This window comes from Manacus vitellinus, unplaced genomic scaffold (assembly GCF_001715985.3).
Source record: "Manacus vitellinus isolate BGI_N305 unplaced genomic scaffold, ASM171598v3 scaffold_8_pilon, whole genome shotgun sequence".
Classification (NCBI taxonomy): Eukaryota; Metazoa; Chordata; class Aves; order Passeriformes; family Pipridae; genus Manacus; species Manacus vitellinus.
In genome coordinates, this window is record NW_021940864.1 from 25,022,743 (window position 1) to 25,043,152 (window position 20,410).

The 20,410-nt window shown below is 38.5% G+C and overlaps 2 protein-coding genes across 2 annotated transcripts in view; one reads left to right on the plus strand and one right to left on the minus strand.

The window, feature by feature from the left end:
* Positions 1–1,991: 1,991 nt before the first annotated feature.
* Positions 1,992–7,161, plus strand: GREM2 (gremlin 2, DAN family BMP antagonist). Its single transcript, XM_018085391.2, has one exon. The coding sequence runs from the start codon at positions 1,992–1,994 to the stop codon at positions 2,493–2,495; it is 504 nt and encodes a 167-aa protein (XP_017940880.1). The 3' UTR covers positions 2,496–7,161.
* Positions 7,162–7,925: 764 nt separating this feature from the next.
* FMN2 (formin 2) overlaps positions 7,926–20,410 on the minus strand; it is a 179,042-nt gene continuing 166,557 nt past the window's right edge. Inside the window, 2 exon segments of the mRNA XM_018085270.3 lie at positions 7,926–10,093; positions 11,526–11,607. Coding sequence (XP_017940759.2) covers positions 10,067–10,093; positions 11,526–11,607 — 109 coding nt within the window. The 3' untranslated portion in view covers positions 7,926–10,066.

A 20,410-nucleotide genomic window follows, 5' to 3' on the forward strand; every position in this document is an offset into this window, starting at 1 on the left:
TTTGAAAGGAGGCATGGAACACTAAATTCAACTGAAACTAATTACCTGATTAGGTTTTGGCCTGCGTGTGTGGGTTGACATCCAATGGACTTGGCTACAATTCTTGCCAGCAAAGCCAAGTCTAGTCTTGCTTCATTTAAAGACTTTGGACAAAAGTTCTGGACTTGCATGCTGAATGCTAAGCAGTGTGAAAATAGGCCACTGATTTAAAGTACCCATGGCTACAGTGGGTGTCAGTGGGCAGATGGCATGGTTGCAGATGAATGAGCTTTTTTGGAATTTTAGAAATACTGGTTTCCATTTAAAGGTGGTTCTGTTTCAAGCACACAATCTGATGAAATTTAACTCTGCATTGGAACATCCTCTGTTCACAGCTATAGGATTAGCACTTTCCTTTCCTTCAGCACTTCAAAATTCTCCCCTTAGAAACAGTCAAGTCTGGCATTGGGATTTTATAGACTTAGAAAACAACCTAAGGGGATGTTATCTCACCTAGTCTGCTACAGTAGTTCCTCCTCTTTATCTCCACAGGAGTTAAATACATTAGGCCTGCTTTATTAGGTGAGAAGCATTTGTTAACGCTATTGTCTGCTTTTGCACCTTTACTACAAACACTTTTTTTATCTTTTGGTGTCATTGTTTGGAAAATGGCACGTTTTCCAGACGGGAGTACCTATGCAACATGTGAAGTGTCTATAGTGTTAGACATTATACTTACCAGTATGATGGTAGTTTTTTGTCTTGGCACCTTTTTAAAGTTAAAAATACATAAAATGATTACTTGGTTTGAAACTTTACTGTGAAGAGAGGAATGAGTGTTTCATCTGTACGCTATTAAAAAATTATCCATTAAGAACAAAGGGGAGCAGAGCACTTTTAGAAAGAAAGTGTTCTTACCTCTAAATAGGAAGCTTCTGTGCTGCACCCAGTTCTGGCACTGTAGAGACCCTCTGTTCTTCTTTCCCAGGGAGAATGATATGAAATGAACTGTCAAATCAGTTGTAGCAGTTCACTGGTGAGCATTGACTTCATGAGGAGATTTAGTACATTACTGTGATATTCTAGAAGTGCTTTGAGACACATTACTAAAATGAATTGGACAAGAGCTGGTAAGAGATGCTCCACAGAACAAGAATACCTAATAGAAAACCACCGGAAAAAATATTTTTGCCAACTGGCTGACTATTTCAACTTAGAAACCAGATCATGCTCTACCCTATTCCTTAACATCTAAAATAAATATTGAATCCTCTCGTGTTTACAGACCTTCTTAAACCATTTGCCCAAGAGGCGTTGCAGTTGTGAAGTCCTCGAAATTGTGTTTAAGCATTTCCTCTTACTGCAAAAATAAATCCATCAAGTTTTTGGCCTCCCACAAAGACAACAAATACAAGCCTGTAAGTGCCATAAAAGCCCCAAGAAACTTCAGAAGCAACTTAGAATAATAAAAATAGTCTTTTGGACACCCTGTGCTACTTCTGTGTGGAAGGAGGTTGGGCTGGGTCTCGGGGGCTGAAGAGGCAGATGATGGGAGTTCACTTTATGTAACCTGGTATTCCCTTCCCCTCTCCTCTGCCATCCCCAAACCAGCTATTACCATATTGTCAGGAGCCTCCCGAGCCTTTGCTAGCCAGGAGTTTGCCTAATTATTTGGGCCAGGATTTCACAGAGAAGGAGGAAACCTTTCTGGCTGAAGCTTCTGGAAAACCACCAGTTCAGCCATCAAAGCAGCAGTGTCCCTGTGGGGAAAAAGCGAGTAGCTGGAGAATTTGTGGGGGGTGAGAGGGAGCAATGTGACTTTCCAAAGGGCCTGGCCTCTTCATGGTAAGTAATCACCCTAGAATAGTGCTAATCTCCTAGGAAAAGTGATGAGATTACAAAGGCAATAAGATCTCCACTTCTTCTAAAGGCATAGGTAAAGTTAAACTACATTACAATTCTGTTGTTTGAAAATGTGTCTCTCTAACAGTGACTTCTGCTGCCATTGCAGGATGATTTGGAAATTTGCCTTGTCCGTTTTTCTGATGGCAACGCTGGTTCAAGTAACAGACACCAGGAAAAACCGTCCTGCAGGTGCCATTCCCTCTCCATACAAAGGCAGCAGCAGCAACCACTCAGAGCGTAGGCATCAGCTGAACAAGGAGGTGTTGGCCTCCAGCCAGGAGGCCTTGGTGGTCACCGAGAGGAAGTACCTCAAGAGTGACTGGTGCAAGACACAGCCCCTGCGGCAGACTGTCAGCGAGGAGGGCTGCATCAGCCGCACCATCATCAACCGCTTCTGCTATGGGCAGTGCAACTCCTTCTACATCCCACGACACGTGAAAAAGGAGGAGGAGTCCTTTCAGTCCTGTGCTTTCTGCAAGCCACACAAGGTCACCTCTTCGACTGTGCAGCTGGAGTGCCCCGAGCTGGACCCACCATTCCGACTCAAGAAAATTCAGAAGGTCAAGCAGTGCCGGTGCATGTCTGTGAATCTGAACTCAGGCAAACTGTGAGAGCAGGCATATAGCTGCTGCTTGTTGTTGCCTCTATCAGATTTACTGCTGTCTCTCCTCTCCCACTGAGCAGACTGTCCATTTTGTTGGTTTGTTTCTTCTTTTCCTTTTTTTTTTTTTTGTGTTCTGTTTTCTTTCAGGAGGCATCTCTCCAGCAAGGAAAGGCTCCTTGACACTTGCCTACTGGAATAATGCTTTTTAATGGGCTGTGTGAGGCACTTCACCATAAAGTTTCATTGTATTTTTAATATCGTCTGGCAGTTGAATCTTCTGGCATGGAGCAGGCTTCCAGAAGTTGGGATTGATGATCTAAGCGACCAGTTGGCTGAATCCAGCATTAAATGTTTCCACTGTGTGGAGTAAAGCCCTCTGCCCTACACTCCAGTTCCCTCCACATGTTGAGAACACCTTGTCTGTGCTTTGGTCTGGAGCTTGTTTCTCTCACCTGGAAGTGCTGGGGTTCTGCCCAGGACTGGGGGACACAGGTGAGGGAGAGTAACAAGGAGCAATTTGTGAAAAGCAAGTAAGACTCCAATGAAACTCAGCTTCTTAAGATGACTTCAATTGTGCAATGACAAATGGTTCTGGGCTTGTTGTCTGAACAGCAGATCAGAAGCAAGGAGAAGAGGGCGAGGCACTGGGTCAGCCACAGTGACCACAGAGCAGACTGAGGGTGGGTTCTGATGCTGTTGTGGTTAGAGTATATTGAACATGGTCTCTGCAGCAGTGTTTATTTTGTAACCTAGCTATAGTAAACAGCTGTTTAAAGTATTATAGACCTAGCCATGTATATTTTCCTTGTGGCAGAATATGCCAGAGATTAAAATATGTTAAGAGACTCGGTTGCTAGGTCAGCTGCCTGGCTTAAAATGAACATGGTTTTACTAGGCTTTCTGTAGGGTTTTGTATGTTAGATATGTGTGTGAGTTTCTTACTCCAAAAAGGACAACATCCATCTATAACGTTATATTTATGCCTGCACAGACTGGGGAAGGTGGGAGGGTAGTGAGAAAGGAGCTGAGAACACTTAAGGGAGTGATGTTTCCCTTAAGGTATAAAAGCACTGTCACACAAAGGACAAAATTTGGTCATTGCTGAATTGAATACAAAAGCTATGTAAGTGTTACCGAGTTTGGGAGTGGCGTCTCTCTCATGATTGTAAACCATGATAATGTGTTAGCATTAAAGGACAAACCCATCCGTCAGTGCCACTGGAATGGGTCACAGCTGTGGGAGCAGGGATAGAGGAGGTTGTGATTGCTGCATTACTGGTGGTGCACTAAGTTTTTGAGACCTGCACAATCAGTGTTGGTGAATGCTTGCAGTTCATTTTAAATCATACTATGTTGTTATTTAGTTGATGGAGTTTATTATGTCCTGTATATCCCATTTGTTGCAGTTCTGATCTGTATTAGTCCCAGCTGCATTAAAATCCTGTCTCAAACCGGCCCCTTCCCCCAAACCAAAGCCCATGCGCTCTCAGTTGTCTGAAGCTTACAAATTAAAAAGGACACGCCGACTCCCTGATGCATGTCTCACAGTTCAGCATCTGCATCTAGTGAAACCAGCCTGCTGTGGGAGCCCCTCCCCGCCAGCTTCTTTGCATGCAGCCGCTTCAAGGGGTTAATATGTTCAGCACTGTCGCCAGCTAGAGCTTCAGAGCCACAGGTCTCCATTATGTGACAGGCCTCTCTAAGAGGCTTTCAGGGTTGATCTCCGCAAGAGCTCACCAAGCGGTTTACAGGGACTGGCATGGGCAGGATGAGATTGGTCGGGTCTATTAGCCCTGTTACATGAACAGACGTTGCTTTTCTGCTGTGATCTCTCAAAGTGTCAGAAGTGCACAGGGAGACTCCTCACACAGGGAATGCTTTAGGGGTTGTAACTGCTATGCTGTGGCATCCTGCCAGCCTCTGGATGGGCACCATTCAGTCTAGGCTTGAGAGAGCTGGTGTGGGTGAGGTGCGGAGGGGGAAGGTGGCAATATGGTCTACTAAGACTCCAGGGATCCCAGTCTCCACTTGAAAGGAACGAACTGAAAGTCAGACATTTTGGACTAGAGAGAGAAAAGCACCCTAGTACATTCGGTTAAGAAAAACATGCAAGAATCTTTACCTTTAAGCTATGCCCTGCCTGGGTTTTTCACCAGTTTGCAATATGAATATGCTGCAGCTTAAAGCTCCTTCTAGGAGCTGTGTTTATGTAAAAACTGAGTTGAGCTTGTAATGGTTAAAACTGTATTTAATTCTTGTTTTATAAATGAAAACAGAAAATGAAGAAATGCTTTAAGTATAATGTAATTATTTTATAGGTCAACTATTAAATTATAGATTAAATAATAAAGCTACTCTAGGGTTATATGGCATCCAGGTGTTTTGTTTCAACAGCTTGTGTCCAGCTGCTCTCTAATCAGTATATGCTCCATCTTCCTTTTCACCCTCCCAAATACAGGTGAATGATGGCTCACCCTGATAGCTTGGGAAAACCTAACTACTTCTCCTCTTGTCCCTAACAAAAGTACCTGCAAGATAGGTACCCCCCTCAAAAGTACCTGCAAGACAAGAAGGAAAAATGAAATGCACTAGTCTTAGATTCTGGAGTTGATTCTGCATGCACAAATTCTGGTTTTTTTGGTTAAATGACTAGACAAGCAAAGCTCCACCACTGGCTGAAACACCAGCATCATTTGTGGTAAGAGAAATAACTGTTACCCTGACCTAAGTGGTTTTGCTTAAAATATATATAGATCCTTACATAACAGGCACCAAACTACTCATAAGGAAAAAAAAAGGGTATACCTTAAGATATAGGTGAGCTTTAATGGTTGCTGTCAGCTCTTGAATAGGTACACTGTATGTCACTCCAAAGACAGAGTAGTGTTTTGGGTTTTTTTCATTTCCAACCGAGAGAAAATGTAGTTTCTCAAAGGAAAATTTTTGTAATGAAAGGGAGTAGTCACATGGATGGATGAACCTCCACATGACCAGAAGAGATGCCTGTCATGGGTCTTGAAAGAAGCAAGAGCACCTAGACCATAACTAGCAAGGGAGGGCTATGTCCTTTATGGCACTTCTGACACCTGCAGAAGCCCTTTGATCTTTTTCCTTGCCCATCTCTTGCCCAAATCCTCTCACAGTTAAGTGAATCAATGTGTTTGGAGTCTTTTTTTTTTTTCGTAGCTGTTGCTTTTGAGAAATTAGTGGTTTGCTTTGTGTTAGCTACTAAAGTGTGGTCAGGGTGCCCTGCTCAGAACTTGAAAGTGCCTCTCTCAGTTGGCTTAAAGGGAGCTCAGTAGTAATCTCATCTAATGCCCCTTTCTCATTTCCAGCTGTCTCTTGGCCAGTCTCCTGCTTTGCAGGTCGCTTCACTGCCCAGCATCCACCTCAACCTCTACTGTCTGAGGCACAGCCTAGACTCCAGCTCCAGTTTTTTAAAATTCTTGCTGCCTGACTGTTGAACCATCATACCAGAGACATATGTTGTCATCCAAAAATCTCCCCCTTGTGGAAGCAATCTCAAGAGCAAAGCAAATCTCTCTGAGTAGATGAAAAAAGCCTTAGGTCAGTGGAGTTTTTTGAAGTGGAGTGCTGCTACAGGACAGGAGAAGGAGGAGGACAGTGAATGTTTAGCTCTACCACCATGGAACTGTCATGCTGGCAGGGCCCCAATTTAGGGCGAGTGGCAAACGACGTTTTTAAGAGCTTAAATTTGAGCTGTGGTTGGGAAGCAGAGAAAACAGTGTTGACTCAATAGGGACCCTTTATATTCAGAAATACATTAATTTTTTTAGGAAATGGACTTACCATTGGATGTTTTTACAAGTCAGTTGAATGAGTGTCAGGCACAGGTACAGCACAGATGGGTCTGTCATAAGCAAGAGAAAGACTTGGAAAACCTGTTCTGTAATGAGAATCATATTAGTAGGTGGCAGACCTGAATGGTGTGGGTCACAGTTTTCTCTCTCCTCCCTTTGCTGACCTCTTTGCACCATCTTCGGAAAAACTCAACTTCATCAGTTTTTGCTTACTCTTCCCATAGCAGTTTAAAATCGGTGTAACTCAAGTAACTAACAGATTTGTCACAAACTCAGCTTTCCTTTTAACCTAGAGTCTGCAAAAAAATGCAAAGACTTGCTATATCTTCTCTCAATGAAATTAATAATTGCTTCCACCTTTTTAAGCTGATCACTGAAAAATTGGGCGAGAAAAAAACGTCAGTCTGTGGAAGATGCCTCTAATTGTATTCCTGCTGCCACCGTTGGATAATACTTAACTAAGTTTTCGAAGTGTTTTGGGATGATGAAAGGTGTTACAAAAAAAGCTAACCACTACTGTGTCATGATGTGACAAAGTATCATGCTTCTGAAAGGCTTTAATTTGCAAGCAAAACAACATGAATCCTCTTAGCTCCTCATAAAAAATCAGATTGTTATTGTCAGCAAGTCACACCTGCTGCTCAGGTATGTAAGTCCCTCTTTTGCTGCTGCATTTGTTTAAGTAACAGTGAACAATATGTGGTGTTGGTGATCAACAAAAGCTCAGAATTTTGTCTGTGAGAACTCTTGCTGGATTACAGCCAACTCAAAGTGTAGTGTGATTAATGCTGCAGTAAATGGTGAGATTGCAGTAAACATGGGGTATCCGACATCTTTAGAACACACTCAAACAGGCAAACAAAAGAATATTAGTCCAGAATTCTGTAAGAAGTTGAGTGTGCCACTAAAAAACAAAGAGTGGAAGTGAAACTTATGCTGGTGGTGTGCTTTGGATGTTCTGTGGGTCAATTGTGGTGCTGAACATAGTGGGCTATTTTGCATGGAAGTTTGAATAGGCTGGAGAGAAGCTATATAAAAGAGAAAGAAATTCAACCAAATAGATTGGGCCTGAGTAAAATGAAAGAGAAAAATCTGTGTAGCAGCACATGTTTTAGGATCATAACATGGTCCTATGAGCTACAGTCAGCCTTTGACACTGTTCTTCAGAGATCGAGGTTTGCAAATATCTTCTAACATCTGTGCTGGAGATCCAGTGAAAAGTGTATGTATGTATGTATGTGACCATCCTACCAGGTCGCTGGATAACACACATATATAAAAAGGCATTATAATATGTGGGTATAACTTTTCAATGCACATTTTTGCCCTAATAAAAATTTCTTAAGACTTACTTCGGCAGTGTTACTAGGAGCAGGTTACAAACCTGAGCCAAATGCACTACTGGACGGCATGCATAAGCCAGAGAAGTGAGTGATGTATAGTCTGATTGAGTAAAGGACTGAAGCTCTCACTACCACCACCTGGGGAAAAGGTAATATATCCACATAACTGGGAATTACTGTCACTATCCTTCCAAAAGACAAGGAAAGAGAAGCCCCATTTCCTCTGATCCCTTCACAAAAGTGTTTCCTTGATCACAGGAGCCTGAATGGGATGTGGTACTTAGGGAGCAAATGGTTTGTAGCAAACTACAGCACAGCTGGGGAGTGAAGAGAGAAGGCACTTATTTCATTATTATTCCTTTTATTTTCATATAAATTAACATTCTAAAAAAATTGGAATAGAAACACTAAATACAGTATTGCACATAGTGATCTTTGTTAGACGATCTGTTATTTAATTTAGTATAGTAATATACATACTGTAGGTACTGAAGAGAACAGGAAGGCTACAAATGAAAACATGCTACTGTATCCTTGCACTTAGGAGCAAAGTTAGGAGGAAATAGACTATTGTTTACATAAATACAAACATGGATTTGAATCAGTGCCATTAAAATAGCTTTATTTTTTAAAGTTTCTTTTTCCATAAGTTAGTCATAACAGCAAATAATCTCTTATTTTCTCTTCCCCAAATAGTAATGTTACTCCCATCAAAACAAAATTTTAGAACTCCGTTCTTGGTAATTAATATCCCTGCCAGAAATTATCAGTAGTACAGAATTTCACATAGGTTTGTCAGCAACAGGAGACTTGCTTTTCACACAGTGAAAAAAACCATCTTTTCTAGTGCTTGGTATATGTGAAGAATAACAGATTCCTGAGGTCATATTTCGCACTTCCTTTTATGACACCCTGTAGGATATAGTAGCCTCTGAACAGCTAGGAATGTCTCTTGACATGCTAGATTAGACAGGGAATAACGCAACCCAGCAGGTTAGAGCTCATTTGCCTTACCCCAGTGTCTTTCAGGTTCCAAAGCTGTGAGCATGTGCATCCAATTGAGTTGCACACAGAGTCTACTTTTAGGAAAAATGCGCTTCGGAAGAAAAACTTTATCAATCAGACTGATCGGTTTGGGGCTCTTAAATTAGGACTGGAGGGAAGGGGTTGTTATCAGTTGAGCAGATCAAAATTGATACAGTGACCTCTGGATTGCAAATAGGAATTAAATGCTTGGTCTAAAATGGAAGCCCTAAGTCGTAGAGTTCAATCATTAACCTCCTAGTCAGGGACACAAAGCCTGGAGGAAATGTCTGCAATTCTGTTCAGTGTGAAATTGATGTCAATTAGTTGGTAGTTTGTGTTCAGTCACTAGAATTGGCTACTGTTTTCCATAAATGTTGTCCCCATGTGCATCTTTTAATGGCTCACTAAAGGAGTTTTAAATTAACTGTAAAGCTAATTCCAGAAGGGAAGTCATGTACATGTGGCCAAAAGCCTGTCTGACTTAAGTGATCAGCAGTTAAAACTATACTATACCTTCTAAAGCTCATGTAAAAGTATTAGCTGCTTTATATATTAACAAACTATAATAGTCAAATCTCTCATACTCTCTATCATACTTCTGTGCTTTTCTGTATTTTTCTGGTTTTCACCTCTTTTTTCCTTTTTCTTTTTTTTTTAATGCTGGATTTCTGACCCCCATACCACCTGGCATTCACTATCTGGCAAAAGATGAAGTAAAAGTATGCTGCCTTATCGATTTTAAAGATAGTTACAGTAAACATCTTGTTCCACAAATATTTAGTCATGGAGGGCAACCAAACAAGTTGGGAAAGCATTGATTATACTGTATAAACAGCACTTAACGATTCAAAATACGAACTACAAATGCCAACATGAAACAGATACAAACAGTTCACTAGGAGTAACATTTCTTTCCCTAATCTAAGTGCAGTGCCATGAAGTATTTGTGTTAGATGTTGCCAGTAGGAATGGAAATGTTTTACTGTACCAAGTAGCATCCTTATGAAGTTCAACTTAATGCAATTTTCAGCATGTTCAGAACTGATGCAGATGCTGCTTTTTATGCATGCCGACTTGGCCTATTTGTAATATACCATACACTTTACAAAATATCATTTTTGAGTGGCAAAGGAGATACAGAGTACAGGGGAAGGTGTTTCAAGTCCATACCTAGTCTATTGCTGGGCACTCCATTAAAGTGATTACATTCGTGAATGAATGTACAATAACACATCAATTGGTGGAAAACTCTAGAGAACAAAAAGCAAATTTAAAAAGGTCAAGAAAGCAAATGATCAGGATGATGTAGTTTCCTTCCCTCTCACTCCCCACCCACAAGCATGTTGAGTTTTGGTAACCAGGTAACCATGGCTTTTGCTTTTCTTCTCTCAGATTTTCATACTTATCTTTGCTTTCTGAAAAATGAAATAAATAAAAAAAAAAGAGGAATTGAGTGTACATAAAACCACCTCACACATACTTATGTTATGTAAAGCATAGAAATATATATCCTAATGATCAATTATAGTTACTGTAGAACTGCTTCACAAATAAACTTCCTTTGAAGAAGGAACTGAAGTAGACTACAGCTATACACTTCTTGTGAAATATTTTTGTTTACTTTCCTTTTCACTCATCAAATTTTTCTAATACTGAAAGTCCCTGTTTCAGTGCAAATAATGATACAGGAATAATTAAGCAAATAGTTATTTCTTAAAAGGAAAAATATCAGTGTCTTTATATACTGCAAGATATAAGTTAGATGGAGAAATTCAAAATAATGTTAACTCTTGGGTTTTTTTTTTGTTTTTTTTTTTTAAAACATCTTGATCTGTTTTATAATCCAATTGATTAAATGTAGTTTATCATTCCTTACCAAGCTAGTACTCCATTTACATTTCTTGTGGCACTAACCACAGCCAACTTTCACTAAACATTCAGAATAGGAAACAATAAATGCAATATTATTTATTCCTGTGTCAGATTATATTAGTTAGAATGCAGCATATTACCACATGCTTCATTTCCAAGATGTATCACAGTAATATAGCCATGACTGCAAAGCACAAAAGAATTAAGTCATGTCTCATGGTGGGAAGGAAGGGTGTGGACAGGGACACAGACACATGAAAAAATCTTCTAATATTTTATAAATATAAATGATGGCCAATTGCCACAGGTATCATTTAAATGTGAGGTGCAAGATTAATTTTTCACTAGAGGAATATTACTTTTCAGTAAAATCAGCCATGATCCTAGCAACGCTTAGGCAATCACAGAGGAAAGGTTTCCTTGAATGACCAGAATTACTCCTCTCATATCACTGAAGTTATTTGTTTTCAGATGAATGGTGAAAGCACAGTATTATCTTTTTCTAGGGCTTCTATTCCAAACAAATCCCTATCAATGGAACAGAAGCCACTAGTATTTGATACAGTGATCCAGCTTGAAAAATGTGTACCTATCAAAATTCTTCCTTACATGTTGTAACTGTAGAAAAGAGAGAGAATACAGACTGAATGAGCTTGGACTGGAATTGCCTTTCTGCCTTTTAGGTGCATCCCACCAAGACTGGGAAGAAGACAGATTGGCAGGGCAGGGCTACAATATGTTGATCTTGCTTGTGCTGCATCTATTTTGTGGAGTAATATTCACAAGCAGATGTCAAGTTTGTTAATCTAACTCCTTTAATCAAAATGTTAAAATTAAAACAATAACAACAAAACCCCAAACCAAAACCCAACCCAGAACAAAAACATACATCAAGAATAACATACTTATAAAATGCGAAGAGCAAACAGTAGAAAAAGTAATGGGAACAGAAGCATTGCTACAATTTTTACTTACAATTCCAGAATCATGTTTTGGTCTTATGTTATATAGTGACTTCCCCTTTTTCTGCCTGCAGACTTCCTCTGCTTCTTTAACTCTGAAGAGAGACAAAATATATAAGTATTCCCATAGACCAACAACATTTCTGAAGACAATGCATTATAGAACTTACAAATTTAGGCCTGAGGACTTAAGTGGACAACTGTGTTCTCTGTATATTCATTAGCATGCTCCACAAAATAGTACTTGCACTCTAGAGCTGTTGTGGCCATACCTGGCATTTACAAGGACAGGCATAATCAAATGCCTAATCAATTCTAGTCACAAAAGCAATCAGTACTTACTGCAGTTGAAGATTCAAATGTATGAGGGTTTTAAACACACTGGGTCACATGAAGTTTACATTTCAGAGCATTCATGCAAACATTGCTGAGAAAACTTCTTTTTATCACTGTTTAAAATAATTCTTCATCCATTCCCAACCTCAGTACTTCAACTAAAGTTTAAACAAAGTTTCTCACCAAGCTATCTTTCCTTCCACTCATTTTTGTTTGGATTTAAAATGGTGAAATAGCTTAATCTAAATTTCCAGCTTCCATTGTAACTTAAAAAAAAAATGGAAAATTGACATGGAACGTGATGTTTAAACATGATGTTTAAAGGTGGTGTGAGTCACTGCACATGTGTCTTTCATTCCAAAGCTGAGGAGCAGGTTCCCAAAGTAAGGGTCTACTTCTTAGTTCTTCCTGACTTGGCAAACACTACCAAATTAGGACCTTGTGAAATCCCACCACATTCTTGATAAGAGAAATGTCCTTTTTTGCCATGCAGATAGGAAATAAACTGCGAAAGGCAGAGGACTATACTCAGATTGGGAGCCTGCCAGAATAATTTGATGGGTTGAATGCCACACTGTAAAATATTTCTTTACCACTTTCACTGGTTTTGTAGATCAACCTTGTAAACACACATGGTTACTGAAACACTGATAATACAGATTTAACTTATAGACTCTGAGCTCCTAAGACTTACATAAACACTTTCCATAAGATGACATTAAATCATGTGAGATCTGTATTTATTTATTTATATATAAATCCTATATTGGCTTGCTCTTGCCAAAAATATAGACTTTAGATGGCATGTACTCTGCCTTTTCATCATTATCCAACAGTGAAAAAAAGAAACAACAGTTAAATGATATTGAAGAAATTATATATCCTTGGTTGGTTCCCTGTGGTTCATCTCCAGACCACTCATATGTCTGCTATTTCAGTAAGGCTACATAGGGCAATGTGAGAATCAGATTTTGTGTTACTATTATTTTTAATATTTTTGTGTGTGTGGTAAGGGCCAGATTTTGAAAATAAAACTCCAGCTGGGTCTGCTAAGCACATTAAAAAAACCGCCTTCACATTCATCTGTCCTTTTATTCAACTTCCCCAGACACACCTTGTTCATTTCACAAGTTTCAAATTTATACTTTAAAAAATTAATTTAAATGTCAGTTCTTTTTCAGCACTTCCAACAAGCTGCCCTCTTCATTTGATGGCCTTATATGTTATCAGTGTAGGGAGACCTTTATGTGCACAGGTCGGGGGCAAAATAAAAGCTTTGAAAACTGTTGTTTTCAAGCTGTAATGACTTCTATCTGACTGCAAATCAGATAGACTGCTGGAGGATAAACTAGAACAGAAATGTCAAACAGTCAAGTAATTCACTTTTAAAATATATTTAAATAGATTTGGTAGAAGTGACAGCCAAGATGTGGTGATAGCTTCAAATAGAAGCTCATGGGAATTATGCAGAATGAAGTAAAATTCATTTTCCTTTTCCTAAAACACTTTTTTTCTTCTACTTTGTGTCTACTTATATCCAAAGGAGGAAAAGTACCTGTGACACTGATCTTCCCATGACCTTTCAAATATTCAAGCATATTTAGACATATTCCAACCTATCAAAAGCCATTTTTACAAAGTCAGATATAAAATAGCATGTCTATCATATAATTTCCTTTTTTTCAAATACAAATAGAGCTGGCTCTCTTCACTGGTAGACATCATTTAAAGAACAAAATGAAATCTTACTTGGGAGTAAATTAGTATCAAATCCCAGGGACTGTATAAGTACTATTGAGCTTATCAAAATGACTGTTTTATAGAAGCAGTGTAACATATGCAAGTATTCAGACTACTCAACATGCAAATGACAGCATATGTAACATACAAAAATATTTATCAAACCAGTTCACACAGATCCAGATGTTATTCTCAGGAAATGCCAAGGAATCTTCAATTCCAGTGTTTGTCCCACCTAAATATCCTCCTTCCAGGATAGATTACCCACTGCTTGCTAACATACCAGGTCATGAGACAACACAGCTCTCTGTGGGTCTCATATCAATTCAAAGCAAAAATCCTCACACAGAATGGAACCCTCGATAATGCAGTTCTTTTCTAAAGAGCAGTGTCACTGTCAGTGTAACATCTCTTCTGTTAGAGAAACAGCTATCTGGAGAAAGGCTGTCTCTGCTTGAAACATGCTAATAACACGCCACTCTGTGAGGGAGGAAGTCAGAACTTCTGTGTTCCTTAGACTGCACTTCAAGAAACGATCCACAATCTCCACACTGATAAATGGCAACCTTAAGCTTGTGCAACTCATTTTTCTAGGATTGTGTAAGAGGTGCTGGTCTCACTACTATGGTTGTGGCTCTCAAGATTTTGGGAGCTTTTATAAAATTTCTTGGAGTTTGAACCTATTTATTCATACCAAGGGGAATACAGAAGATGAGAAGCATTACTCCCTAATGCACTTAAAGCTGAGAGCTAGCAGGCACTCAGTTCCAGTTCCCACCATATCACTGACTCTCTGTGTGTGTTTGGGACAGCTCACTGTCCCTTGGCTCCCATTCTGCTCTTTGTGCAGGAAGACTGAAGTGGTTGGATAGAACCTCAGTGAAGTCAATACCTATATATATGCATCTTCAGCAAGAAATGTCCTTTGAAATGGATAGGACATGAAAGGACACGAAAGGCTCATTGTGAGGAGGCTTAGTTTGTGACCATGTTAATTCTGGAAGCAAGGAGAGCTGTATAAATCTACAGTTGTATCTAAAAAAGAAAATCCAGAGACTGGTGAAATATAGAGGCAAAGACAACCATGAGCTTTCCACAGGGCTAAATCATAAACCAGTGAAAGTGGTTATCAATTTCTACAGTGTGTAAGTATATTTTCTGAAGACTGATCATTCAGCTAAATTAGAATTTTATTACACGTAAAATTAAAATAACCCAATTCTTCTAGAAGAACAAAAGGATGTGTTTTGGGTAGGAGCATCCACACCATTTAAACAGTATGATCAAGAAAAGCAGATAAAAGGTTACTTTTAAAATAAGAGCAATAGTCCTAGTTCAGCTGGAAAATAACTGCCACTGGGAATTTTTTGTCAGCTTCTAAAGTTTTCTCTATTGGTCATGAATGATTCTTCATCTTTCCATAACACTAATGAGATTTAGGTGATACCATGTTGCTTCTGTAAGCTCATGCCTGGTACAAGTCATACTTCTCACAGTGGCAAGCAAACTCATGCGTACCTTCCTCATGCTCCGGCTTTTCCTGCACTACTTCTCACTGACTTCGATGACACCCTGCTCAGCATGGAGGTGCGAGATAATAATTTGAGGCAAAAATCTAAGTGCAAAAATTATATGAACACTGGTGACTACTTAACTCTGGTGAGTTGTTAGAGTTTTATGAAAAAATTAATGGATCTAATTCAATAACGGAAGGAGGGAAGAGGATATTTGGAGAAAACAACACAAGACTCCCAAAAGTCACAAAAGGAGGAGCAATTGCATACAATGACATACTTCCAGGCTCTAGGCCAAAATGACACTACTGTGCCAATGCAGAACTCAAAGAGCTCGTAGAGCACAAAAGAGTTAAAAAAAGTTAAATCCCCAGTCCTAGGAAAGGGGTTCAATTGTCAGGTCCCGCATGGAAAGATAGGCTGCCACCTGGGATCTGGAAAAAGAGTCTGAGAAAAGTGAGTGTTCCCCAGTTCCTGAGAATTATGACCCTTAGGCAAAGGTAGGCATGTATATAGATTGATTTATTGTTCTGAAGATCTGTTTCTACTTAAACTATTTAGTTCTACAATACTAATGCTTTCTGTTAGAGAGGCTGTTCAATCCCTTTATAGAACCATCACTCTCAATTGTATCCAAATACTCAGAAGCAGGACAGATCCTGCTTCTAGGCATGATGTGAGAGTGGGAGAGTAAGACGGAGGTGGCAAGGGACATGGTGTGCTCTTGAAGTAGCCAGGTACTACAGTTAACTTGGTAAGTGTGATGGGAATGATTTGCAAGCTTGCAGTATGCTAAGCTTCTTTGCTAAACCGATGCTCAAACTATCTCACTTCATACTTTTCAACTGCTTTGCAAGCTCACTTTCTTTCAGCAAATTGACTTCGGTTCATTTACTATCTATCAACCCTTGTCACATCTTATGCCAATTCTGTCTTAAAAGTGAACATATGAGTTTGATAGAAAAGATAATATCAGCTGCATTACCTTTAGCAATTTTTACCTCTTACTTATTTTCCCAAATAATTTCCTGATTTTGTCTTAACGAGAACATAATCCTAAAAAAACTAGTCTTCCCATCCTAGACAACCAGAGACTTGATTAACTCTCACTGTAGTAATCTGATGAGCAGAGTTATTACAGCAGTGGACCCAACTTCAGGCCCAGGGCAGATTCTATAAACACTTGTTAAGAATGTTCATCACTTGAATTTCTCTTAATATTAAATTTAGCTAAAGCATTGCTTGCATTATTTCAGAAAGAATATACTTCTAAACAGCTCAACAATAAGTAAGCACATAGGGAACATACAACAGTGATTCATGGATCAGTTAAAAAAAAAATCTCCAAGTAAATGAACAGCCAGTCACTTACAGAAACTAAGAATTACAGTCCCAAAATCTGCTACTTAATAAGATTCAGAGAGTCTAACAATCGTTGCCCATAACAAAAGATTCTTATTTCTTATTTCCATCATAATAAAACCTCTTCTCCAGCACTTTCACCTCCTACTACCTCATATTTATTGTGAGGCAAACGTATAAAAACTACGATTAAGTTTAAAGACAATCTGTAAGATAAATAAGCAAGTTACATTTTGGCATGCACACAGGAAAAATAAACCAGACATCCTTACAAACCCAAAAGACAGAGTATTTTTATGTGGCCACAACATATCAAGGCTTAGAGACTTTCTGTCATCATTCAATCCATTGAAGGGGTAGCCACTTTCCTGCCGCTAAATATTGATAATTTAGTCTGAAGTATCTGTGGCAGACAGGTTCATTTCCTCCTGGCTCCATCTAGGCTTGGTTGCCTTACACTTCACTAGTGAGCACTATGACATGACAAATGTAATCACAGTGAGAAGACTGGAAAGTTATGTGCCTTAGGTAGCAGAGCTGCTCACAAAAACTTCCACGATAAACTCAGACAGATATTACTTTTTACAGTTGACAGTATAGTTCATGAAACCCAAAAGACATTTTTCTGTATTTTTTTAACATAAAACAAACCCAAGGTCAATACTCATTATACTACTAAGTGCTTATTATCAGATAAATAAAAATGGTGTTGCCAAAATATATTATGTAGCTTTGTCTGGGTTGGAGATTTGTTTGAACTTGTTTATAATAATAATAATACCTTTACATATAAAAAACAAATGAAAAAAAATCTTCAACAAAATTATCAAGTGCCAGATGTCTTTCAGATTTCAGGAGCAGAAAATTTTAAAACTCTTTCCTTAAAAACTCTTCCAGGGCAATGTGCTCGTATTTTGTTTTTCTCTTTGACTGAAATATTGAAAATATTTTTTGCTAAGGAGTTTTTCTTCAGAAAAACAAACAAAACCCTCAAACCGAAAACAAACACAAACAAACAAGCAAACAAAAACAAACAAAAAACCCCCAAACCCCAGAATGGAAAATTACAATTCCCAACATAAAAGTAGAGTAAAAAATGTGGAGCTTTTACTTTCACGCCAATAGGGTCGAAATGATGACGCAGATATGATTCAGTAACTGACTGCAAAGACTTTATACAGATAAGAAGCACACTGTAATGTACCTCGTCCCCTCAAACTGACTGATGAAAACTAACCTCTGCCTACCAACAAAGAGATAATGTTTTAGACTATCGTGACATCCTGCTAGCTCCTTGTATGATTACTTCAAGGACCACAAAGAAGATAGTGGCTGTCAGAAAGATGCAGTGATTAATCATAATTTTGCTAAGAGCACCATGGACAAATAGATTGGGCATCTGGGCACTTAACACAGCAAAAATCCTGCAGCAGGACTCTGATTAAGACCCCTCCTCTGTCAACAGTGTTGAATAGACTTTGGGGAATACATTTCATGTCAAATGGGTCTAAAATAAGGCTTTGGGGCCAGTCCAAATGAAAATTAGACTTTTCCTATTTGCAGAGTCTTACTGTAATCCACCACACCCTTCACAATATTCTGAAAGAGTTTAAATTCTGAAGTATTCAGTTTCACTTGGTTCTGTCTGGCAATCATAAATCATACTCTTGGTGATGTAGGGGTTCTACTCTTGTCTATGCAGAGATACATAGATGTACATAAATAAAAAAAAGAATACTGTTTGAAACATGATTTAAAAATTATCATTTTAACATTACAGAAAATTTCACCTTGAAAATGTAATGATGTAAAAAAATTGAGTTGTTAAGTATAGCTATGTTTGTAATAAAATGCAAACATGCATATATCCACTTAAATACACTAAATATATTTAATGACTTCTGTCATCAAATTGTCAAAGTGGCCAGTATTTCAGACTATACCTGGCTACCTTCACGCAAGATGGAAATCACTTTCCTACAGACCTTAAAGATGAAAACTGAAGTTAATCTAAGAAAAGACAGTCATTATCTTACATTGTTTTTCTTGGAACTGAAGCCAGGTTTCTCTCAGAGCTGGCTACATTTGGGCTATTTGGTTAGGAAATTCAACAAGAAATGATAAGGGAGGCGAACAAAACTGGAGGTAAGGTAAAACTGGTAAAATAATCAGCAAGCAAAAGAAAGGAAACTCATGAGTGAACAGAAATGTGAAACTCCCTGTTAGCTGTAAAACATTTTTAAGCAGCAGATGTGGTAAAAGAAGGAAAAAATTCCATATGTAAAAAAGAATGAGAAAAGTCTCAGTAAACAGACCTCCTGGAGAAGAAGACTGTCTTAAAGAGGTTATGGAGACATACCCTGGACAAATGAGTTGCTACACTGGGTATACTGGGGCTACTACATTGAATAAAAGATTGGCAGTACAAGCAAAGATGAGAATTGAGTGAATAGAAGAGATCAGTGAAAAGAAATTTAAAAAAGTAGAAGTCAGCTGGAGAGATACCACATTAAGAGGTCTTCTGTGCGGGAGATGGGAAAATAGGACGCTTTGAGCTTTGCTGCATGAGGTAAAAAGTGCCCATTCATCATTATGTAATGACTCAAAAATGACTGCAGGCACAGCCAGCTTTTCCCAAATATGGAAAATAACCCTGATGTTAAACTAGTCCCTATATTGACACCATAAAACACGCACACAGCCATGCACTTACAGTTAATGGATGTTGCCATGCACTGGTTTGGTAAACTACCAGTAACCAAGGAAGCTAACATCTTCAGTAGTTCAGGATCAGTCTGCGTTAGAGTAGATTTTAAGTATTTGAGAGAATCTCAAACCTTTGGGGACTAATAATTGAATGATAAATGCTGCTCATTTGTAAAACATTACAATGCTTTATTGAACATGAAATGCCAAAGTAATAATTTTGCCTGGAAAAGTAGTAGTATACTATACTACTATTAGAAGTATAGAAAATCTAGTACGTGACAAAAATTCAGCTTAAAAATTTTAATTATTTTCACCAATATGCAAGTATTTGTTGAATATATTGGCCCGATTTTTATCATACGCAAATGTCATTTTTTTTCCAAGAACTGGTGAACTAGAAAAGGTTAAAAAAGATTGAAAAGATCACTACATTGTAGGAATAATGGTACCCCATATTACTATACTTATTACTATCACACCCAGTCTGACATTACAGCTGTGAAAACAGTCTGTAAACATCATTATGAGATGATGATTGGTATCTTCCTTCTGTTATGCACAACACACATACTAGGATGTAACATAATGTGCCAGTATGGCACACCACTGTCACCAGGCAAATAGAGACTGCTGAAAAGCCCTTCTGCTGTTTATGTGGGGGCATTCTAGAATCTAGCCTCACGCAAGTCACAAAAATTAGGAAGGATTGCAGATTTGGACTTAGTTTTTTACTAGAGCCTTTGCTTTGTTGAAGTTTACTATTTGTAAGCACCAGTCATCTCACAGTGGCAAATGGAAATATTTGTTCTTGCCTCAGAAAATGCGGAATTACTTGAAAACATTAGACTAAGGTATGCAAAAGGATTTTCGACCAAAGATCCAGATTGAGAAACTTATCTCCAAGTGATTTTAATTTTCACAGTGTTTTCCCTCAAAAGCAATGTTAAAAAATGAAAGTTCTGTTCACCTCCTCTAACCAAAATACAACAGTGTTTTCATTGAAAAAAAACAGAAAGAAAAAAAAAGACTAATTGCCAAAAACGCACAAGAAATACCCATACTGAAATGCTGAGCAACTTCTTTCAGCTAGACAGCAAACTGTCTCTTTGTGAGTCACTGCCTCTCAGGATTGTTCCTAGCTGCTAAATCTTTGGTGTGTTTGAGCATTTAAAAGTAGATTTTCCAAAGGCCACAACACTTTTCTCATCAGAAAGCTATTTTATTTCAAGGTAAAATA

What these genes read in the sequence shown, in the direction of transcription:
- GREM2 (XM_018085391.2), top strand. Translation starts at nt 1,992, where the DNA reads ATGATTTGGAAATTTGCCTTGTCCGTTTTTCTGATGGCAACGCTGGTT.